Here is a 25555-nt window from a genome sequence, read left to right on the forward strand (position 1 = left end):
TTCATGGTAAACATTTGATATAATGGTAGTGAGAGGTGACAGCATGCTGGCAGTCCTCACATCCCTCGCTTGCTCTCGGTGCCTCCTCTGCCTGGGCTCCCACTTTGGAGGCACTTGAGGAGCCCTTCAGCCCACCACTGCACTGTGGGAGCGCCTTTCTGGGCTGGCCAAGGCGGGAGCCAGCTCTCTCAGCTTGCAGGGAGATGTGGAAGGAGAGGCGCGAGCGGGAACCGGGGCTGCGCGCGGCGCTTGCGGGCCGACTGGAGTTCCGGGTGGGCGTGGGCTTGGCTGGCCCCCCCCATTCGGAGCAGCCGGCGGGCCCTGCCGGCCCTGGGCAGTGAGGGGCTTAGCACTCAGGCCAGCGGCTGCGGAGGGTGTACTGGGTCCCCCAGCAGTGCTGACCCACCAGCACTGCGCTCGATTTCTCACCGGACCTTAGCTGCCTTCCCGCCGGGCAGGGCTCGGGACCTGCAGCCCGCCATGCCTGAGCCTCCCACCCCCTCCATGGGCTCCTGTGCGGCCCGAGCCTCCCCGACGAGCGCCTCCCCCTGCTCCACAGCGCCCAGTCCCATCAACCACCCAAGGGCTGAGGAGTGCGAGCGCACGGCGCGGGACTGGCGGGCAGCTCCACCTGCAGCCCCGGTGCGGGATCCACTGGGTGAAGCCAGCTGGGCTCCTGAGTCTGATGGAGATGTGGAGAACCTTTATGTCTAGCTCAGGGATTGTAAATACACCAATCAGCACTCTGTATCTAGCTCAAGGTTTGTAAACACACCAGTCAGCACCCTGTGTCTAGCTCGAGGTTTGTGGATGCACCAATCGACATTCTGTGTCTGGCTGCTCTGGTGGGGCCTTGGAGAACCTTTGTGTCGATACTGTGTATCTGACTGATCTGATGGGCACGTGGAGGACTTTTATGTCTAGCTCAGGGATGGTAAACGCACCAATCAGCGGCCTGTCAAAACAGACCACTCGGCTCTACCAATCAGCAGGACGTAGGTGGGGCCAGATAAGAGAATAAAAGCAGGCTGCCTGAGCCAGCAGTGGCAACCCGCTCGGGTCCCCTTCCACACTGTGGAAGCTTTGTTCTTTCGCTGTTTGCAATAAATCTTGCTGCTGCTCACTCTTTGGGTCCATGCTGCTTTTATGAGCTGTAACACTCGCCGCCAAGGTCTGTGCAGCTTCACTGCTGAAGCCAGCGAGACCACGAGCCCACCGGGAGGAACCAACAACTCCAGACGCGCCGCCTTAAGAGCTGTAACACTCACCGCGAAGGTCTGCAGCTTCACTCCTGAGCCAGTGAGACCACGAGCCCACCAGAAGGAAGAAACTCCGAACACATCCGAACATCAGAAGGAACGAACAAGTCCAGACGCGCCACCTTAAGAGCTGTACACTCACCGCGAGGGTCCGCGGCTTTATTCTTGAAGTCAGTGAGACCAAGAACCCACCAATTCCAGACATAGTAGTTTGAGAAATAAATTAAGAACCAACCAGAACTCTGAATCAGGAATTGACAAGACATGGGTAGCAAGCTAGTGAGTGCTGGCTGCAAATGAAGTAATGCATGTTTATCTCCTAAATGTACAAAGCACAGCAGTTCATTCTTGTGCATTTAATTACTTATCTGTAGTTTGTGTTCTCAGCCTCATGTCTGTATTGAAATAATTTGGGTTCATTCAGGAATCCTGGCTCTGTCTGTAGATGGTGATGCAGAACATAGAGGAGCAAATGTCCTGGCCTGCTTTATCTGAGTGTTCCATTATTTTAGCAAACTTGATGTTGCCTGCTTGAGGCTGAATACTTGCTATTTCTTGAGATTCAAACACTTTTGAGGATTATAGAATTAAGCTTAATAATAGGACATCAGAGAGATCAGCTTTTTGAACAAATTAATTTGGATGTCACTGGCATATTGCCTGATGCATTTTTAAATTAAGCATATGATTTTATGATATGTGCTATTCTTCTACTTTTTCTTTTTTTAAAGAAAGCATTCTTTCTTTCTGTTTACCCACCACTCCCCAAAAGGATGACCCATCTTGACCTCATGTCTAGTGTTTGGTTATGCAGATCTCTGGCCCTTTGAAATTTGTGTTCTGTGGCAGCTCCTAGCTAGGTAAAGTGATGTCTGAAAACATTTCCTTGTGGATGTAGTGGGGTTAAAGAGAGCCTACTGGATCTGGTTACAGAGGACACTCTTTCTGGACTCTGGCAGATTTTTCATTTTAAGGATTTCAAGCATACTCTCAAACTGCTGCTGTTCCCATGTTATTTACAGTGAAAGAACTCTAGCTCATTTTTAATTCAGGGACGACTCAGGTTGCATTGTCTGTAGAAAGGACCTGAGAGTGATTGAGTCCTGTGGTATAATTTTACTTTGAAATCCCTTCCCATTTGAGCTCTTGAGAAAAGAAGCCTGTAAGTAGAGAATCACCAACAGACATGAAAAACAAGCTTAGTTTTGCAAATGGGTAAACTCCATTGAGTTTTAGCTCAGATGGCTGTTCAGTATAAATTAGTGCTTGATGGAGACAGAGTGATCTTGGATTATAAATCTAATGTAATTTTTAACTGTCTACATTTTTGAGTCTTTTTGGTTTGTGAGGCTTTCGGGTTCTTCCCATCTGTTTTCCCTAGCTGGTGGGCAAAAATAGAAGGAATGCACATTCATCTAGAAACACTATCGAGTCATGGAGGGTCTGAGAACAAAGAGGGCGTCAGAACATAAATATCCCTGTTTACTTCGCAGAAAATGATTATCTGATAAGCCAAGAGACTGGTGCTAATCTTGGTTCTCTCCACAGATGTAGGACTGGCTGTATCCATAGATGAGTTCTGTGTAAATGGCAATGTGAGGGATCTATTTGGGGCTTAGGGAACTTGGCTCATAACCTATTCCAGTTAGTGGAGTCAAAGACCAAGAAATATTACACAAAGTTTATAGTTCTTTTACACAGTTCTCTGCAAGGTGGAGATGCTTAGTGTAACTGTCATGAGTGTAATAATGGACTCACAGTCTAAAGCTTGTCTTTTCCTTCTTAGGGTATTTATCTGAGAAGCTCAGACCTGCAGTGTACTTTAGTTTGGGCTGCCATAACAAAATACCATAAATTGGGTAGCTTATAAACAACAGAAATTTATTTCTCACGGTATTGGAAGCTGGAAAGTCCAAAATCAAGGCAGATTTGGTGTTTGGCAAGGGGCTGCTTTCTGGCACATAGCACCTTCTTGCTACATCTTCACATGGTAGAAGGGTTAGGGGTTTCTCTGGGGCCTATTTTAAAGGGCGTTAATCCCATTCATGGGGCAAAGCTTAATCACTTCCTGAAAGGCTCCACCTCCTAATACCATCACCTTGGGGGTTAGGATTTTAATATATGAATTTGGGAAGACCCAAACATTCAGACCATAGCACAAGGTATTAAAAGGGAAATCGGCATGATTTTAGGTGGAGTATCTAATAATTACCTTTTGGATCTATACTTTGGGAGTTTACGCTTTTACAAATTTCATAAACTGTGTTTTGGGTCTAACTAGACAGTATCAAAACCATAGAAGAAATATCTTGTAGTGTTCTTTATTAGGTTTAGCCAATTACTAATTTATATCTCATTTTGACATGCAAAATATATCAGTTATAAAGATCACAGGTCAAGAATTTCAGCACCAATTATACAGTAAATTTGTAATTATGAATTTAAAACTATTGTAACAGTGAGTTCTATGCATTCACTATCTTAATAAGGCACAGATACATGCTCATATTTTTAATATGTCAAAACTGTAATATTGTTCACTCTCTTGTTTTATTTGAATTAATTTTTATCCACTTAAAATGCTGAAGATATTGACATATGTTCATATATTCTCTTTAAAATTCAGAATGCACAGATTTGAACAGTTTTGTGAATTGGCTGGATTATACAAAATCAAGAACCTCACATTAAATCCATTTCTTACTGATTTGTTAAAAACTACTTTTGCAATTCTACTTGTTGATGACATATTTAAATAAGAAATTTAAACCAGTGAGGAATAAGAAAGTTCAAATGAGGTTGCTTTGGCTGTCTGTGTGTTTAAAGGAGTGTTGCTTTGGTTGTCTACGTGTTCCCATTTGTACCCAGCTGAAGCTGACATGAAATGTATATTTTAAAAGTGAGGCCGGGCACGGTGGCTCACGTCTGTAATCCCAGCACTTTGGGAGGCTAAGGTGAGAAGATCACCTGAGGTCAGGAGTTCCAGACCAGCCTGACCAACATGGTGAAACCCCCTCTCCACTAAAAATACAAATATTAGCCAGGCACTGTGGTGCACGCCTATAATCTCAGCTTCTCATCCTCAGGAGGCTGAGGCAGGAGAATCACTTGAACCCAGAAGGTGGAGGCTGCAGTGAGCTGAGATAGCGCCACTGCACTGCAGCCTGAGCGACAGAGCGAGACTCTATCTCAATAAATAAATAAGAAAAAGGAGCCTGTACAATTTTAATTTCTTTCACTTTATATATCAAGTAAGACTCATAGGTTTTAGAAACTGGTATATTATATTTTCTTTCCCACAAATGGAGACAATAGAAACACTTGAAGAAATGGGATAAATTTGACAATACTTTGGATTCTCATAGCAAAAATTGGTAAACTTCAAAAAGGATGTATATTTTAAGACTATAGGTATAAACGTATGTTTTTCATGCTAAAAAAAGCCTGGAACATAAAGTGATTTTTACTTAAGTTTATAGATAAGGTCCCTGTGTCTGAATTTGAGAATTTTCAGAGGTCTTTCCTATTAAAAACTTTGTACACATTCTTTCCCCTTCTTTTCTTCCTTTTCCTTTCTTCCTCCCTCCTTCCTCTCTGCCTTTCTTTCTTCCTTATTTCCACTTGATGTTATTCACCTACATTCTCATTCTCCCCTGATTGTCTCTTCTCTGCTCTCTCTCAGTCTTCTTGGGGTCCCCTTTTCAGATCATTCTCTCCCCTCCTGGGTTTCATCTCCCCACCTTGATCAGTCTCTGAAATCTTCTTGCCTGTTCATGACCTTCCACCTCCAGACATGTGCTGTAAGGTGCTTCTTAATTTGGAGTTGACTGTGGAAGGATGCCTCAGGTGGACAAAATGACTCCTCTGGGTTTCGGAGGAAGAACCTGGAGAGCCTGTTCTGTTACAGGGCATGGAAGGACAGAGACAGAAGCACAGGCCGAGGAGCAGCGGCCTGGCAGCCAGCCATGAGGAGCCGCTTTGTCATACCTTAGAAGAAACTTTCAGGCTCCCCAAATGTGCAACACTTCAGTTTCCTCAATCAGAATACAAGAACGCTTCCCGGAATCTCTTTTTCTGGCACCATAGTTTTGTTAGTTCCTTACTGATGGCTTGTTAAAGGAATATTTTACTATCTGTCATGTTAGTATTAGTGAAAGATTATAATTCTGTATATTAATACTTTACCTTTGTCAAAACTACCTTCTCTTTGCCTTCAAAAGAGCAAGTACTTTTTTGTTGTGGGTTTGCCCTCTCTTTTGATAGGACAAAGTACTCTTAATTCCCCAGTAAAGTAGCTGTCATCTGTGTAGGTCACTAAGCCCAGGTTTTTCATTCTCCTTAAGATTTTTTGGGTCTGAACCCCATTTGGGTGGAGATACCACTGGCATGGAAATTCTTGCTGGTGACCTCACCTGCAGAGATTGTGGGCATGGCACCTGTATATCTGTCGGACTTCGGGTCATGCAGGAAATCCTGTGAAATTCCTGCTCAGGGTTAACCAAAGGGAGCAGCTCTGAAGGGTTACATTCTTCTGGCCAGTCTCCTCCCTTATTAAAATGTGTAAAGAATCCTTTTTAGCCATGAATTCTTGCTGACAGGCTGACCCAGGGTCAGGATGGTGGGTAAAGCTAAGAACATTCCAAGATATATGTGGACCAAAAAAACACATGATACACAAAACTGGTACAGACTTGGTATTAGAAGGGGTCTTAGTGATGCTAGCCCAACCCTTAGAAATGAGGTGCCACTTTCATATAAAGTATGGGGTCCCTAACCAATAATATTGACTAAAAGCATGAGCCCTGGAGTTGGACTGGCATCGATGCAGATCCTGGCCTTGTTACCTATCAGCTATGTGCTCTTGGATCCTAAGCCTCAGTTGTTACCCCCATCTGTGAAATGGGGAAAAGATCAGTATCAGCTTTCTAGAGTTTGTATGAGGATTCAATGGGAAAAAGAGTATAAAATGCTTAGTATATTGTCTGGCACACTATAAATATTTAGTAAATAATTGTTGATTACTAATAAATTAATATTGATGAATTCAACATTTTGTATAGTTTCTCTTAATTCATTTTTGAAGGGCATAGAGTTATGCCTTGAATAATAAGGACACTTTTAAAGTATTAATAAATGAGTCAACTCTACTTTGCTTTTTCTCCTAGGTGAAAAGAAATGGATTATCTCAGACAGTAAGCCAGGAGGAAAGAAAGAGACAAGAGGTATGTTTTTACCGAGCAGCTGCTTTAGAGCTCTGGAGTGTGTATGTTGGTGTCTGCTCTTTTGTGTTTTCACTTACTGTGTGCACTTGTTTAGTGTTGTCCTTTGAAAATGTATTTGTTTAACAAAAGCAGTAAGTGATCATTTTAAAATAAAGCTACGCATAAGCTCCCAGAAAAGAAAAAATTTTAAATATCTCAACATCACTCAACATTGTTTGATTTTAAACAACAAAGCACGTAGTTCAGGTATTTAAACTGAGAGAAATATGATAAAAAATGAAACCAACATTAGATCCTAGAACTGGAAGAGGGTATTTGTGGAAAAACTGATAGTCACGTTAGTCTGTAGACAAATGTAGCCTATTTATGTAAGATACCCTTGGTTAGGGAAAGCTGGATGAAGCATACAGGGGTCTCTGAACCCTCTTTGCAAGTTTTCTATAAATTTAAAGTTATACCAAAATAAAAAGTTTATTTAGTAAAAAAACAAAAAACACAAAAAAACAGGTTAATAATACAGTTTTACAACTTGAAGTTTAAATCAATGCAATTTGAGAAAATTGTTTATTGTAATAATATTGTGAAGCTCTCAAAGCATTTTCCTCTTGCTTCCTGCATATTAGTGTGTGTGTGTGTGTATGTCAACGCATATACATACATATAAATTGATTCCACAAAGGACACAAGGATGTCCTTTTTTTTTTTTTTTTTTTTTTTTGGTTGGCATAGAATAAAGTGAAATACAAGGGTGCAGTATAGTGCCATTTTTTCAAGTTTTAAATAATAGTATAGAACTTTGGTGTACCCATCCACTGAGAATTAACAAATGTATAACAATTGTAATTTTTCTCCTTTTTTAAAAAGAACATAAAACTGATAGTGTAGAATGCCTACATTCTCTTCCTCAGTCCCGTCCCATTCCCTTCCTTTCCTCCCCAGAGGCAACTATAATTATGAACTGGTACATATACTTCCAGCCTGTGTTTTAAAATTATGTATAACATACACACACATATTTGTGCATGTGTGTTAAAATGTATATATATGATATTCTGTGCGTATTTTTTGGTTTTCTGTTTTTTACACTCAACATTATTTTTGAGATTATTCATGTTAATGCATATGAATCTAGATCATTCATTTCAATCATCATATAGTACTCTATTCTGTGAACACCACCTTTAAATATTTTTTATCTGTTTTTCTAATGCTGGACAGTAGATGGGACTTTTTCCTTCATTGTTAACATCGTGACATAAAAATGTTTCCCTCTCCTTGTGGATAAATTTAAAAGCTCCTCCAAGATATTAATCCCATTTGAACATTTCTGTTCTTCTAAACCTTATATAACCTTGCCTATTTCTATCATATTCTGAAAATATTTATTCAGACTTTCTATTCCTATATAACTATTCCTACCTGCTATATATAACAGGTCTAACCTAATTTGCTTTTAAATAGTTGATGGTATTATTGCAGGATATTTTAGCAATTATTTTATTAAACTTATTATAATAAACTGCCAATTATTTGCCTTTTCCTGTGATCTATTATAAATAGTTCATTAAGTCTTTTTGCCCAGTTTAAGTATTTAGATTAGATTACACACTCTCTCCTTGATGTAATCAGAAGTAAGGAGTGAGCAGAGTGGGGGAAAAGAAGGAATGAAGTGACTTTGGACAGCTGTCTGCTGTGACAATTCATTACACACTGAACATCTGTCTGTCCATCAAACTTGAAACATACCTCAAAATTTCTTTCAAAGAATCAAGACAAAAGCCAAATGCATGAGACTTTATAACCCTAAATGGCTTCCTTTGGAGATAACAAAGGGCTTATTTGTTTATGCCCTTCAGAAACAAAAGAAATTATTTAAAATGTTGAATTCAGCAATATTAATTTTTGTTCTCAAAACCCTCAATTATCACTTAATCACATTAATCAATCAGCATAGTTCAGCATTGAAGAAGTGAAAAATGTCTTTGCTGTTGCTAATATTTTAAGTCATTCCAAGGCATCATATACATCAACACCTGAAATCCATTATTTGTGGTCTAGAAGGGAAATTTTTCTTTAATTCGCTTTGTGTATAGTTTTTGGGGGTTATTGTATTGATTGAAAAAATTCAATATACAGGTTAAATGAGACTCTTAACATTCTTACTCTTTACTCCTCAGATAGTTACATCACTTAATTTCATGAAATACAACTGAGGCTAGATTAGCACATTTAAGTAAGACCCAAGTCCCTAAACCTTACAGAAGTTAAAAGTGGAGGTGAACACTGAGATTAGCACTTCTAACCTGATTTATAAAATAATGGAGCACCCATCAGCAGCTGGGCATCTACCTGCTTGTGCCTTTCCTGCTCCCACCCAGCCACAGTACCCTCTGCTGTTTGGAGCAAGGACTTGAAGGGGTGGAGCCCTGGAGATCAGGGTGATGAAGATAGCGTTACCAGGGAGCTTTCCAGGAAGGCTGTGAATCTTAGGCCTGCATTTTCCCTATATCCCTTTTTAGAGGATCTGAATTTGATTTTGTTAAGGATCTAGATGAATTCCTTACACAGGGCGTTGGAATCTTATCCACATACGTGGGTTGGTATTTCATCATTAACAGTTATCAGGAAAACCACTGTGTGCCTGCCACTGAGAGTCTCTGCAGAGAGTCCTTTGCTCCTTCTTGAGACACTGATGAGAGTAGAGAGTGTGACTTGTTGAATAGATGGAATTACTTTCAATTGTATGAGTTTATATAAAAGAATTCCTGTGGTTGATAAGAACCTTTTGAGGGTAGACACAGTCATACCAGAATATTTGCTGTTATTGACTGAAAATTAGTCAGATTAAGCATAGGGAGAGGAAGAGCGTGACACACAAGAGGGAAGGGAAGTGTGAGAAGTTTTCTCTGAATCTCAAGAGATGACCATAAATCCTTACTGTCCCTAAAGCAGCATGCTTTGAAAGCAGGGCTGGAGGAGATGACCCCAAAGGTTAATTAATGTCACACTGAGATTTTATGACATGCCCTAGCTTCCTTCCATAGATTCTACCCCTTGGCAAAGGCATGACCTCAGGATGTGATGTCAAGTCATCCACATGCTTTCGTTTTTTTCATATTTACAGATAGTGATTATTTTTTAAGATTTGGGTAAATGTATATTATATAAAGAGAGTAGTTTTGTGATGTTTCTTTAATGCGTCTCTTTTTGTACTTTCCAAGATACTATACCTGACAAGTGGAATATCTTGTTATTCTTACAGCAAAATTATGAGAGCTATCTTTAGTTCTTTAATTAAAAGAATTAATAATACATTTCTTTTTCCTTCTTACCAGGCTATCTTTGAAGTCATATCCTCTGAACATTCATATTTACTCAGCTTGGAGATCTTGATACGAATGTTTAAAAATTCTAAAGAACTGAGTGATACCATGACTAAAACCGAGAGGCACCATCTTTTCTCCAATATTACAGATGTCTGTGAGGCAAGCAAAAAGTAAGTGCACTGCAGTCTGCCTTTGGTCGTGCCAAGAAGTTGCGTACTAATAAACAATTTGTTATCTCTAAAGGAAGGCATTTCAGGTTATCAAGTCTCGTTCAATTGGCTCTTGTCTTGATTCCTTGAAATACATTTTGAGATATGTTTCAAGTTTGGTGGATAGACAGATGCTCAGTGTGTAATGAATTGTCACAGCAGGCAGCTGTCCGAAGTCATGTTATTCCTTCTCTTTCCCCACGTTGCTTGCTCTTTACTTCTGATTACATCAAGGAAAGGGTCTTGGTTTGGTGCTAGTCTGTGATATTCATCCGTTTCAGTAAAGAAAGAGTAAGCCTTAGGCTTAGGTCTTCTGTAGGCAATATCTGGCTACAATTTAATAATATATATTTTCATTACATTTAAGGTTTTTTGCTTTACTTTTTGTCATGAAGAGTAGATAAAATCATATAATAAACTTTTATACATTCAAAACTTATATTTAGCAATTGTTAAAATTTTCCATCTTTACTTATATATTATTTTTGCTTAATTTTTTTCCAAGTATATACATAGGATGTTTTACTTATAAATGCTCCAGTATTCAGCTTTTAAGAATAAGGTTATTTTCTTACATAACTACACTGTTGTGGTCATACTTATGATGATGCTTTTATGATTTTATTCCATTTAATTTTTGTATGTGTAAGTAATAGAGTCACATGTTTTAAAATTCCAAAAATACGAAAGACCCTACAGTAAAATGCCATTCATATACTGTTCCCTGGCCACCTGAAACACAACCAGAGTCAACATTTGCTTTCTTGTATATCTTTTTAGTAATACTTATGATTATGTAAGAAAATATATGTATATATATATTTTTTCTTGTTTTTACTTAAATGTTACCATACTATAAACACTGTTCTGCCCCTTACTTTTTTTTACCTCTATCCTGGAGATTATAGCATGTCTGCACATTAAAACTTTCCTCATTCATTTTTATGTTTTTTCCTTGCAATTATTTGTTGAAGAAATCCGGTCGTTTGTTCTGTAGAATTTCCTATGAGGCACATAAGGTATGGGTGGTGATCAATACCAGATCCATTACTTCATTAAGGATTGCAAAACAGTGTTACTCTAATTTATCATTCTTTATTCATTTATTAGCTGAAATATTTCTATAAAGGGAAAGGTACATCCATCTATTCATATATTCAGTGGTAAAGTTCACGTTATTCTATTTATTAGTGCTCAGATTGTTCCATCTTTGTTTTTGATTATTTTCTTGCTATATGACATTTTAAGATGTTAAAGGATTATGTTTTGCAATTCCTGCTCCAGGCCTGGAATCAGCCATTTCCCCAAAGAGCTCTGGTGTCTTTTGAAATGAAGTGGTATTTAAAACCTCAGTGAGTACCAGGGTGCTCATTGCTAAGTGGTTTTAGGCTGTTTCAGTAGATAGCCAGAACAAAAATCCAAATTTTTCTCTATAAAACTAGATATATTCAAAGCCCATAGACACTCCAAATTTATCAAAGTGTATATATTAAATAGGTACTTTTTTATATATCAATTATACCTCAGTAAAGCTTAAAACATAAAGAAGAAAGTCTAGTTTCTATTCCTGTCCCCTCTATCCTATTCCCTTCCCATATAGATACTCTTAAATAAGTTGTTTATCTTTGTTTTTTAAAATAAGCATATGCGTATGTTTATGTATGTGTATTCCCCTCACTTTCTTAGATAAATGAAAGCTTATTCTACTTATTTTTCTCAACCTCTTTATTCATGTAACAACATATATTAGAGGTTACTCCATAGTAGTTTATGGAGATGTTTTACTCCTTTCTCCAGCTACAATAATTCCCATCGAGTAACTGTGTAGTAGTTTATTCATCCAGCCGCCTATCTATATGAGTATTAGGATTGTTTTCAGTCTCACTGTTACAGATAGTTTTTCTTTGTGCTTACACCCTGCCATATATTAGCCATTCCATCTTTGAGATTTTCTAGAAATAGGATTGCTAGATCAAAGGGTAAATGAGTATATTATTTTGTAAGACACTGCCAAATTCTTCTTCAAAGAAATTGTACCATTTTGCAGTACCACCAAGAATAGATGAATGCTTGCTTCCCCAGAGTCTTTCTAGCAGAGTATGTCAACAAACCTTTAGATTTTTGTCAATCTGATAGGTAAGGAGGATTATCTGAGCAAAGTTTTAGTTAGCATTTCTCTTATAAGCTTTTCCATATGAATAAGAGCCATCTGGAACATAGTATGTATCAGTAAAATATTACTAAACTAATAATATTCCTCTATGATGTTGGAACAATTTAAAATTTGAGATAAGCACTAACATTACATCAACAAAAGTCAAGGAAGGAAAAAGGTTTTCTAATGCTCGCTGAAACACAAGAATATTTGCTTTGACTAGATCAGCAGTGTTAACATGTAAGTTTGGCTTAGCTAGTCAACGAGAATTATCTGCTTAATAAGAAAGAGAGGGAAAATGTATTAGAATTTTTTTTTCTGCTCAGAAAGTTAGAAGCTGTTAGAGGCATCTTATCTGAAAAAGTTAATACAAGTAGAAATGATGAACATAACAATTTATCAAATACCAAAATGTTAGAAACTAGGGTATTCCTTGAGGCTTGAAGGATGTGTACATTCATTTATTTAGTTATTATTTTAGTTATCTTTTATGGAATACTTATAATTCATACCAAGCATTATGTTATAGCCTTTTCAATAGAGTATATGTGTACCCTTAAATAGACTGCCCTCAATGAACAAAGTCTTAGGATAAATAACAAAAGTATAATGTAGTTCATGGTTAGTAGGCATGTAAAGATCATCACTCTAAGAGGTCAGGAAAACTGAAGGAAAATTCTAAGAGGACTGTAATAGTAATATGGGTTTAGTTTAATAAGCTATGTATACCTATATAATGTACAATTATATAACCAATAAAATGCTTTAAAGGAATATTTAATATGGACTTTTTTTCTAATATATTCAGATTTTAAAGCAGGTCTAAAGAGTGGGATTTTATATTGTTTTAGATTTCAATTATTTGAAAGATAATTTATCAAAACATAAAGGATAATTTTAATGATAGAATTATGAGTTATTTTAATTTCTGTCTGTGTACTTTTCTGTAGTTTCAGCTTCTACAATAAACATAATGTAGTTAGAAAAGGAAACACAAGGAAAGGAGAAACAAACAGTAAGAAATGTGAGCCCAAAATAAAACAGGGGAGGTCACTGGATATGGCTGACAAATTCATAATTGGTTAACCTTGAAATAAGTCATTTTATTTAAAGTATAGACTAAAATTTTACTTTAATTTCAATCATTTACAAAATTTAAATCATTTAAGATTTTATTAAAAAGTTTTATTTCTGTCATAGCTTATAGTAAGGGGCTATTTTGAATATTTTTGTCTTTTTTATTTAAAAAAGAAAACAGATACTTTTCACCCTCCATTAAAAGAAAAAGAAATATCTGTATTCTTTACATTTTTTTTTTGTTTTCACTTCAAATGCAATGCTTTAATATGGATATCTGCCTTTGTAATAATTTGATCTGTTATATTTCTACTAGGAATATTCAGCTTTTACATGATAACTCTATGTCTATATCATAATAACTTACATTACAAAAATGTTTTTGATTTAGTTTGAAACATTCATTTCAGATACAGCCTTTTTGAAATTCAAAGTACTCAGAAGATTTGCAAAGGCCATTTCATGATGTAAGGCCTGCTTGTTGAACTTCAAGAGTGACACCCAAGTGTTGATAACTACTTGATGTATTACTCATGAAAGAGCTTACAGTCCCAAGAAAATGCGAAATAAAATCTTGAATAAAATAAATGATCAGTGTCTGAATTAGATATTACAGAGTAAGCATGGTATTGTTAAGTATGTCATAACCAGGGCTATCTTCATTGTTTTACTTTTACCTAATGAAAAATTATAGCTACAGGTGATGACATATTCGATATAGGTTGTGGTCAGAACATCCTTGACATCCAAATTAACAGTGTGTTGTCTAGTCCCCTTTATTGTGGCTTAGGTTGTTGACTGCCAATAAATAAATAACACTAAGATTTATGTAAGTTGACACTATTTGAAAACAGACAAGCAGGGACAGCGATCGTTCTGTGTGTGTGTGTGTGTGTGTGTGTACGTATGTTCAGTAGTATGTCTCTGCAAAATTATTTGCTTCTTTTAAAAAATTTTTCATTTCAGTTAACACTTAAGGCCTCATATTCTGCAAGGCTCCTAAGTTCCAAAGCATTTCAGCTGGTGGCATCCGCCCAGGGGCCGTTGGTTCTTGGGACCCATGGTGGTTGGTGAACACCTCCAATGTATTTGCAGAGGCGTTTTAGGGCACTTTCTTTGAAATTGAAAGGTTTGGGTTTGGCTGGAGGTTATGGGTTTAAAGGCCCTTGGTGAAAATCAAAGGAGAGCATGAGAGCAGATGTTTGTGAAGGCCATTGTGTGCCCCGCTGAGGCATTTTCACCATTTCCTAAAGCCTATGTGGAAACATTTACCAATTAAGTAGGGGACTGATTTTGTGGCATTGTAGAGAACAGTGTGGTGTTTTCATTAGCAGAGAGGTGAAAATGTTAAACGATTTGAGGCAATTGAAGTAACACAGCTAGCTAGAGTGGAAACTGACGGGCCTCCAAGAGATACTGAGAGATATTTAGAATAGGGGCTCTTGAGGACTTGCTGAAAAGGCGGGGTCCTCCTAGGTTTGCCTCCCAGATTGGGGCTTAGGGAGGGGGACAAGGAATTCAGTTTGGGGCATGTTACATTTGAGTGACTGGAACATGAGGGTAAGGTATTTAGTTAAAAAGAGAAAAGCAGGTTAGAACTCCAGAAAAATCTTCAGTAGGGATGTCGATTTGAGTCATAGAGGTGGTTCTTGTCATTTTAAGTTTAAATGAGATAACTACAACTTGTAGCAGTGGTTTGTAAGCAGTGGTGGTGGTATTTACCCCCTAAGGATACTTGGAAGTGCATTTTTGTTTGTCCCAGTAGACTTGGAGGGCTCTATTGACGTTAGTAGGTGGGGGCCAGGGTGCCGGGCATCCTACACTTAGTAGGACAGTCCCAGATAAGCCTGAATTGTCCCACCCAAATGCCACTAAAGCCCTTTTTGAGATGCATGGAGTAAAAAGAAGACAAATGTCAGAATTTTGACAAAGAAACATTTAAGGAGCCTGGGGGTTGGAACAGAAATGAGGTACATAGATAAGAGGAATTGCACAGTGTGCATGGATCTTAAGTTCTAAAGCTGTAAAGGGTTTGCCTCTCCTATTAACACCTTCCTGTTACTCTGTCTCTTAGTGCCATGGCCTAACAATTGTTTGTTTTCTAACCCTCCTTAAAAGGAGTATGTGGGGAGTTAGAATCTTACTAATTTTTTTTTATTATTATACTTTAAGTTTTAGGGTACATGTGCACAATGTGCAGGTTTGTTACATATGTATCCATGTGCCATGTTGGTGTGCTGCACCCATTAACTCGTCATTTAGCGTTAGGTATATCTCCTAAAGCCGTCCCTCCCCCCTCCCTCTACCCCACAACAGTCCCCAGAGTGTGATGTTCCCCTTCCTGTGTCCATGTGTTCTCATTGTTCAGTTCCCACTTATGAGTGAGAACATGCGGTGTTTGGTTTTTTGTCCTTCCGATAGTTTACTGAGAATGATGGTTTCCAGTTTCATCCATGTCCCTACAAAGGACATGAACTCATCATTTTTTATGGCTGCATAGTATTCCATGGTGTATATGTGCCACATTTTCTTAATCCAATCTATCGTTGTTGGACATTGAGGTTGGTTCCAAGTCTTTGCTATTGTGAATAGTGCTGCAGTAGACATACGTGTGCATGTGTCTTCATAGCAGCATGTTTTATAGTCCTTTGAGTATATACCCAGTAATGGGATGGCTGGGTCAAATGGTATTTCTAGTTCTAGATCCCTGAGGAATTGCCACACTGACTTCCACAATGGTTGAACTAGTTTACAGTCCCACCAACAGTGTAAAAGTGTTCCTATTTCTCCACATCCTCTCCACTACTGATTGTTTTTACCCCGCCTAAGAAGGGTGACACACTTTCCTTTTGCATGGAATGATTAGAGCTAAATTCTTTAAATTTAGGTAGTACCTAAATGACTTTGGGTCAATGTCAGGGAAAAAGCCTTTGACTTCCAACTCTACTTCCTTCGTCTTTAACTGTACCAACTTCTTCCCTCTGACTCAAATTCATGAGCTCTTCCTGGTTACATGATCTCCTTGTCTTTTAAGGACCTCGGCTATCTTAAAAGCCTGATCATCTCATGAAAAATGGAGTATCAGATATCATCTTTCAATTAGAAATGAATAGGCTTAATTCATAACTAAACATCACACATAGTATATACTTTGCATATTTTCATATTTCCTTTGTTTTTTTTTGGTTCTTACCCTACAAATCTATGGTTACTTAGGATAATTTATAGATAATTGCTGTGTTAATATAAAAAGACGATAGGTGTGATTAACTTACAATAATTTGCAACAGAATATGATCTAATACCAGTTGTTTTTAAATTTAGGATACATCTCTATTAAAAGACTGATACTATTAGGAAAGAAAGTTGTCTTTTGTAGAAGACTGAATGTTAACCCTTCTCCCCTATTTAGAAACCCTAAGGTCTAAATAAGGTCTTTTGTGTTAAAAAGTTTTCTGCAAAATGAAAATTAGATGAGTCTTTGCTTTGATGTTTCATAAAAAGATGGGTTTTTACTCTCAATTCTGAGTTTTCATTCTAAATACCTAGGTTATATTAACAGTCTTTTATTTAATTTGTTTCAATAACAGAGTGTGCTGTTATTAGTACCCTATAAAAATATGCTACTGAAGACCTTTGCAAGGTACTTGTTTCTCTTTTTCCAATTACAAAGTTAAAACGTTGGTATTCTTTGGAAAGCCATTTAAAACTAAAACTATGCTGGTCTTCAATTTCTGCAGAGTAAAGTAAAAATATCCATCAATGTGCTTTTGTATCCTGAGGAACTGAATTTGCTCCCAACATATAATGAGCAGTGAATGCCAAATTCTCTGGTTTCTACTTTGTGTAGCAGAGTAAATTACAATGATAGTAAACATACAAAATAGTACTTACCCCGCACTTGCTTCTCCAGAAGTTTTTTCCCTAATTTTAATCAAACTCTATTAAAATTGAAATGTCATATGACATTAAAAACTACCTTACATGCACATGCTCTAATATTATTTTATGAAATGAGTTCATATTACCAAAAAATGACAATTTATGTAAATAATAGTATAGCATATCTGCATTATGAAATATGTTTCTATTTGGTAATTAAAATTCTAAACTTTAATGCATAAGCAAATAAATAACAGTAAACCTTCAAAAGTCTTTTATAGTGTGAATATTAAAATTTTAACCTTCCTGACTAATTCTTAAAGCTAAATTTTAAAGGAAAAACACATTAAATTTAACTAGGCCAGATAATATGGAACATTTTAAGTTGTAGAACCTGTTTAATTTTTGCCCTGACGTAATGGCTGTTGCTATTTTTGTTAGCAAATGTTATTTTCTTACTCCATATATACTCAAGATAAACTTACCACAGAGTCTTTGGTAAGTGAAGCCATTACCTTATTTTCCTGAATATAACAGAGAAACTTTATTCTTTCTAAAATCAATTTCTTCAACTGACAGTTGAAAGACAGTGACATTCAGAAGCCGGTCTTTATGACACTTTTTGACTATTTCTCTATCCTGAGATTAATGACAAAAAAGTTCATTTGAAATTCACGCAAAGTATTTTCGCAGTACTTCAAAGTAAGTCTACGTGAGTATTCTAGTCCATGTTGTTCAGCTCTTATCAACAACCAGTGTCTGGAGTAATAGTGAAAGAAATAGGTAGTTGTTTAGGTATTATTTCAATACAGAAAGAAAAACTAGCGATGTTTTAATAGATGCAGTCCTTTTGGATAAGACTTCAGAAAAGCAGTGTGGGATCTGAAGTCTTTGTACAATTGAACAGGAGGCCAGTTAAAGATGACTGATTAGAGACATGCACTGTATTCATTCTGTTCTAAAAATCCCAGTAAAAATGACGGGAAAGTCAATACACAAGGAAAAAGAAAATAAGAATAGAGACAACAGCTACAATATTTTGGAACCTGAAAAACCTGAGATGGTTGTCCAGTAATGCAGGAAAGTTTAAATCTAGACTGGTAGTGAGGAAATCCAAGGATCAACCACATTGAAATCCTAGAACCTCTGAAAGGTGGTGCATTGATTCATTGATTGATTGGTTCTGCCTTCACAAGTCTATGGTTACTTGGAATAATTTATAGATAATTGCTGTGTTAATAGAAAAAGACCTGTAAGTGTGATTAACTTAATTAATTTAGTCTAGGACTAGGTTAAAGGTAATTCCTAGGTGCAGGAATTGATGATGAAGTTGGGTAAAGGTGTGACTAAAACTACAAGTTTCATGCAAATCTGTTTGAGAAGTAGTCAGACCCTAGATCCCCTCTTTGGCTCTACCCAGCAAGACGATGACCCTCTTTACCCCAGCAGCAGGGCAGCATTGGTGAATACTGGACCAGGAGACCCAGGACCACATAAGAAGGGGACTGTTGTACAGGAAACAAAGGTATAATGGCTGTTGGCACCCACAGCCTTCTGTGCTACTCTCCTTTTGGAATGCTGGTAGCCAGGTGTGTGTGTGTGTGTGTGTGTGTGTACACTTTGCTCCTTTTTTGTCAAATAGTGATTGGCATAGTATAGGTTAAGTAACATTTTATCATCTTTGTCAATGGATTTATGTTTGAATACATTATTATTAACATCATTATTAGGTTTTGCAGGAAACAATAAGTTGAGTATTACAGCAGAAATATAAAAAGCCTCAAACCTTAAGAAATATTCATTTTAGTAACATGTTAAGCAAGTACTTGTTGACTTTAAATCTTAGTTTCTTTCACTATTTAATAAGGATGATAGTATACGTACCCTTATAAGGTTGTTTTGAGGATTAAATGATATACATAAAATGCTTAGCATAACACTAGGCAAGTTCTTTAGTAGCAATTATTTTGTTGATGTTATTACTATCATTTTTATCATCTATGTCTGGTATTCTGAAATGTCTCTGGATTTTGTATTTGTTGACTTTTGTAAATATATGCCTCTGCCAGCATTGGTCTAGGACTAAGCTAAAGAACAGGTCTTGTTTTATGAAGCATCTAGTGCAATGGTTTGCATGAGTTTATTTTTAAAGATAGTTGTGGCACAATATTACATTTTAGCAATCATCTTTATTTTGACATTGAGTGAATCAGAGTAAATAGATTCTTCCATAATCATAAAGAATTAATTGTGACCTAGATTAGGACTAAAACCTGAGCTATTTTTTCCAAACCAGCCTGGTGTTTTCTTTGTGAGTGGTAGATTCCTTGAATCAGTGCTTCAGAGCAGGCCCTGGCATGCTTCAGTTGCCAATTAGACCATTCTCCTGGTCACTTTTGGCAGGCATTTGGACCCATTATGTTCTTTTTGCATTGCCTTTACAAGTTCTAAGTCTGTGGATTCCGAATTGTCACATGGAGATTTAAACTTGGATAATGAGCCTGGTTGGGACAGACTAAAGTGTTACCAACTTAGTCATTAGCTGTTATCAATCTTAAACTAGGGTAGAATTTTATGGAAAAAGAAACAATGACTGGGGTTTGGTTGCAGTGTTTCATCGGCATTGCATTTATAGCTGTGGATTTTGAACCATTACATGGATTTTTGACTCTGCCAGTTGTGAGTAAAACAAGCAGGACCACACAGTTTTTCTGGCTGATGGAAAAGATTTTAATTTAAACTTTGTATTCTAGCCAAGTTAAAGCTAGCACTTGATTTAAGTGGAAGGGAGATGGTTGATGAATTAAGTTTCGAAAGCAAACTTTTTAAAGCCTTCTAATTGCTTATCATAGGATGTTGCCTCTAATTGCTGTGCATTAATTATTAGCATCTGGGCATCAATTTTGTGTTTCTCCAAAAACTTTTCTTATTTCATCTGATTTAATCCTTAATAGCATGCTGTGAAGTATGCCAAACCTTGAGTAATGTTGTTTTGCTATAATGTTGATGAGGGGAAAAAAATGGATTCCCAGCCAGGGCCATTGCATGTGTGGAGTTTGCACGTTCTCCCGGTGTCTGCGTGGGTTTTCTCCAGGTACTCAGGTTTCCTTCCACCTCACGAAGATGTGCACATTAGATGAATTGGCGTGTCTGTGGCCCCAGTCTGAATGAATGTGGGTGTGTGAGAGTGCGCTGTGATGGAAGGGTGTCCTGTCCAGGGTTGGCACTTACCTCGCCCCCTAAGCTGCCGAGATAGGCTCTGGCCAGGTGTGACCCTGAACTGGAATAAGATGCTTGGGAGAGGAATGAATGAATGAATGCAAGTGATTATGAAATACAAATTTGTATTATATATGATAATCATACAAATGCACTATAATAAACGATGCTTTTCGAAAGTGGTCATTGAGCCACTGTATTTGTGATTGTTTTTGAACCGCATGGTGGTAGGAGGTGCTCCTTCCAATTTTCACTTTGCAAACTTATACCTTGATTTAACCCACTGCTGTCACTCACTGATTCACCAAAAATTGGGTAAATAATTATCTTACTTGTTTTTACTTCTCTTTCTTAAATGTATGTATAGCTTACATTTATTTCAATGTTTAATAGTAGAAGTGTTTTGAGTGTTTATTTAGAAGTTTGATGATTTTCTTTTTGACCAGAAATATCCTGTAGGAACTTAACTTTTGTTTATATCAATTAGCCTTTGGTAAAATTAGTTTAGTTATACATCATTTCACTTAGAGTCTCAGCCCCCAAAACCTATCAACAACATTGTGTGGACTTCCTGTACTATCATTTCTCTTTTGTGGGTAAGGAGACTGAGGCCCAAATTAGTTATGTGGATTTGTTTAAAGTCATTCACCTAACTGGAATTGTACCTAGTGAACAATGTATTGGCATAGACTGTTTGTTCAAAAATACATATATATTGTAAGTGCAGTTAAGGGTTCAGTCTACAGAACTAAATTTTAATTTAAATTTTAATCTGCCAGGGATTACACATCTGGAAAATTATTTGAACTTGCTCCTGTTGGTGTACATCACCCATGGAGCTAGTCAGAGTGAGTGATGAGATTTTTATCTCATATTTGAATGTCTTTGACCTCTTAGAATATGGAGACTTAAAAGCAAAGAGCATATTGTTTTCTGTGGCACAGCTCTGTGGCACATCATAAAGGTCATTGTCTTATTTTCTCATAGACATTGTTCCCGAAGTGAAGAATATTGTCCATATCTTTAGCATAAGCAGTCTGTGAATATGCCCCAATGGTTGTGGCATTGCAGTATTCTCTAGAAATAACCTAATTGATTGTAAAAGTATCCCATAATCTGAAGTCTGTGGAGTTTGTATTTATTAACTTTTGCATGTATGCTGTCTATATGTTTTCCTCAGATTAAAAAAATACCCAAATAACATACACTACACTCCTTAAACTACTTTACAGTGATTTGAGGAAGAAAAGAAAATGTATGTTTGGAAAGTGCTAACTTAATTCAGGTTGTAATTTTCTGCTTTTTGGTCTAAAAAATCTGTTTCCAAAATAAACTTTTGTAGAAAATGATTTTGCAAGTCTTTTTTTAGGACTTAAAGAATTTCTTATATCTTAGGTGCTGATATAAATACTGAGCAACCTCACAGCAAAATATTTTAATTTTTTAGAGTGTCAACTTTATGTAAAAAGCTGTGAAAATATGATTTTTTAAAAAAATTCTGAAATCACCTCCTATATGCTGAGAAGAAGGTGAAGACTGTTTTAATATTAATTCAGTATATTATTACCATTCTCTAATTGTTTTAAGGATGCGGATTAAATCATGTAAGCCTTGTTTTTTAATTTTAAAAATGTATTTATAAAAAATATCCTGAGGAACATATGATGAATGGTATTTGTTAAAGAACTTAATAGATACTTTATCTATACAGTGTTTTCTTTGGATTTCAAAAAGGTTTCGGGAAATGACTTGGACTTTAAAAAAAATTTTGGTGGAAAGGTTCCATAGAAATGTCAAGATTGGCTGAGATTGACCTTGTCACTTGTGGGGGATTCAAACAAAGGTCCCTTTGTAACAAGAAAAACTGTCTCTGTATCGGGAGTTCATTGGAATTTCTTTTCTAGCAGAGAAGAGTAATATGAATAACCAGAACAGGGCACAATAGGAATGTTTGTGTTCATCTGCTGAAGTTGTCCTGTGACGTAGCTCCTACTGCTTATTCTCTTCCGTCTTGTATATATTTGATACACACTACTTAGTTATAAATATTTAGGTGTACATTTGTGAATGTTTTTAGATAGCTCTGAGGATACACACTACTTAGTTATAAATATTTAGGGTGTACATTTGTGAATGTTTTTAGATAGCTCTGAAAAAATCTGCTGTGAATAAGATGCTTTCCAAGAAATCCTCAGCAAGCGTTCTCACAAGTTGAGATTTTACTTGAAGGCATTCAGTTGAAAAGAAAGCTGGAGTGATTAAGTTATGAAATTATTCTCTTGGATTTATCTAAGTAGCATTAAGGATTTTTAGGAAGACTGGTTGAAAAAATGTATATCACAGATATAGATTTAATTATTTTATCTTTGATTTTTGGAGGATCTCATAAAGTCGTTTGAGAATCTGTGTTTTTCAGGTTTTAAAAATATTAAATGTGAGAGGAGTTTGGTTTACCTTACTTATGCTTATGCCATTCCTAGGGATCACTATATGCCTCCTGTTTTGAACCTTGACTTATTTTTTAACCCTTTTTCTTTTTTCAGTCTTCCTGGCCAATATCCAGTTTACTTTCGCAAAGCTGCTTTTGTGATTGTAATATAATTTTATTTGTTCAGAATATTATTTTAACAGTGTTTTAATAAATTTAGAGATCAGGATATCATTTTATTAATATTTCAGAGAGAGAGACACTAAGTGATTTTCTGTTACTCATGAAGTACCTTTTCCAACTTAGAATGGAGAAAACAGTGTAATTATTTAGAATTAAGACACGTTTTCTCTGCATACTGTTGAATAAAGCATATTTTTCCGGACTCTTTGAAGACCCCTATATTTGGAAACTCAGGTGTTCAAACTGGAGAAACTTGCTTACCTTTATCTATTTTATTTCAGACTTTCCTGGCATGAACTAATTCCCAACTTTGAATACTAGTTTTTATTGATCATATTTCTTTTTCCTGAGACCTGCATAAGGAATGTTAATCTCATCCTTAGGCAGATCACTTTTTCCCTCTGCATGTCAACTGCTAAATGAGCTTTCCATCAGCATGGAACTAATGTTTATCAGAATAACTAAATAATCTAAAACCAGGGCCCTAAGGTTTCACTTGCTGTGAGTCTGTTATCACCAGCTCACACAGGAGAATTCTTTTTCCTACCATTGGTTTTTCTAAACAATAAATTCTATCCATGGTATGTGGATTTGGAAATTAGTCTATTTTAACGTTAGCTTTGCAAACATTACCTTAGGCTCAGAAGTCTGACTTAAATCAGGGTCCGGTTGTAGTGAAAGCCTCTTGGGGATGGTTTGAAAAAAATCTAGCTGTACATGTTGCTACAGTATTTATTTATATCTATTTTTATTTTTATTTTTTTGAGACAGAGTCTCGCGCTGTTGCCCAGGCTGGAGTACAGTGGCGTGATCTTGGCTCTATGCAGCCTCCGCCTTCCGTGTTCAAGTGATTCTCCTGCCTCAGTAGGAGAATCTACTACTCCTACTGGGACTACAGGCGCCCGCCACTACTCCTGGCTAATTTTTTGTATTTTTAGTAGAGACGGGGTTTCACCATGTTAGCCAGGGTGGTCTCGATCTCCTGACCTTGTGATCCGCCCTCCTTGGCCTCCCAAAATGCTAGGATTACAGGCATGAGCCACCGCGCCTGGCGATTATTTATTTTTAATGTAGAAAAGAGTTGCTAGAGGTAGCAAACATATGAATAACCTGAGGATAGGAAGGTAATGTATGAAAATGGTTTTCTGAGAGTGAACATCCACGCTCAAAAACAGATGGAGCAGGAAGCTTTATAAAGGAGCTGCCTTTTCCTTTCCTCTGGAATTGTTGAACAACATCTTTGAGGAAAACATGACATAATATTTTGATAATTTTGGTGAGTGTATGTATTTGAGCAAGGCTGGGATTGAGTTGTAGGCTGTTTGGCATGGTAAAAGTTTGAACTCTCCAGAGCTGCTTTTGATCCATTTGCAATGCCTGTGTTTTTTCTTGTGAGCAATGTGTATCCTCATCAGGGGCTGCCTCAATGCTTATCCATCTGGAGGAGGCCACTCAGCTTTAATTAAAGAAACAGTGGTGAGAGGGTCCGCCTTCAACCACTGAAAGTAATAAATGTACATGGTGTAAAATTCAAATACTGCCAAAAAGTGTGCAGTGAGAAACAAGTCCCCCTGTATGACTGGTTTGGGGCGTAGCTTCCAGAGATATTCTCTGCACATACAAGTACAGTTTTTTTAATGCGATGATTGCCTACCATACACACTGTATGCACTAGTACCTATTTACTTTTAGTCCATCAAACAGCCAGAGTCTTAAGTGAAGAATAACATCGAGTATAATTTTTTAAAATCTTTGTATGCTCCCCAAATAAGCCCAAGCTTTCTTTATGTAGTTTCTTCTACTTAAGAACTTTAAATGAATAGGTCCACATGAGTTATGGACTTAATTTTATTGTGAAAATAGTCATTGCTCTCAATATGGGATTCTTATTGAGCATTACATCTTATTCTTTGATAAAATATTTTAGGGTGAGAGCACCTACTGTGTACCAGGCACTGTGCTAGGCATTGGAAATGTAACAGTAAGCTTGACAAGCAAGGTCCTTGTCCTTGAGACCTGGTGGGATAAACACACACAGAACAGGTGCCTGAGAAACAGAGTGTTCCTTAAAGTGGGACCTTGGCCTGGAGGGGGGGATCTGAGGAGGTGACCTTTCCTTACCCCTCGATCTTCTTTCCTTTCCTCCCTCCTCAAATTAATCTCATTAGAGTAATAGTCTTTATCAGATGTCTTAATTCAAATATAATTCAATCTAGTCTCTAGATATAGAAATGCCATACTAGTCACATGTTAATTATTTTATATTTGCAAGTAACTTCATTAAATGGGCACCTGGGATGTATGGAACAGCTTAATAAACCAACATTTCTGCACTGTAGTTAAATTGATCCTTTAGCTACAACATGAAAATTTTTATTTAAAGAAAAACAGAGCCTGGATTATGTCACAGTTCAAAATACGAAACATACTTCTAGTTTGAATGCATAATTCTTGGATTTCCTTGCCTCTGAATGATTTCTAAATCTGGAAGATTTGGATCCTGTCAATTTATTTTAGCTTACGGAAAAGTCATCTATACTTCAGGTTCACTAGAAACTCCTTTTATATCATGTCCTTAGGTAACAGTATTATGAA

The 25555-nt window shown here is 36.9% G+C and overlaps 1 protein-coding gene across 2 annotated transcripts in view; it reads left to right on the forward strand.

The window, feature by feature from the left end:
• ARHGEF26 (Rho guanine nucleotide exchange factor 26) overlaps positions 1 to 25555 on the forward strand; it is a 142003-nt gene that overhangs the window by 23006 nt on the left and 93442 nt on the right. For both annotated transcript variants that reach the window (XM_063620266.1, XM_063620265.1), the window contains exons 5-6: positions 6425 to 6481; positions 9817 to 9977. In XM_063620266.1, coding sequence (XP_063476336.1) covers positions 6425 to 6481; positions 9817 to 9977 — 218 coding nt within the window. The remainder of the gene's footprint in view (positions 1 to 6424; positions 6482 to 9816; positions 9978 to 25555) is intronic.

This window comes from Symphalangus syndactylus, chromosome 17, assembly GCF_028878055.3.
Source record: "Symphalangus syndactylus isolate Jambi chromosome 17, NHGRI_mSymSyn1-v2.1_pri, whole genome shotgun sequence".
Lineage (NCBI taxonomy): Eukaryota > Metazoa > Chordata > Mammalia > Primates > Hylobatidae > Symphalangus > Symphalangus syndactylus.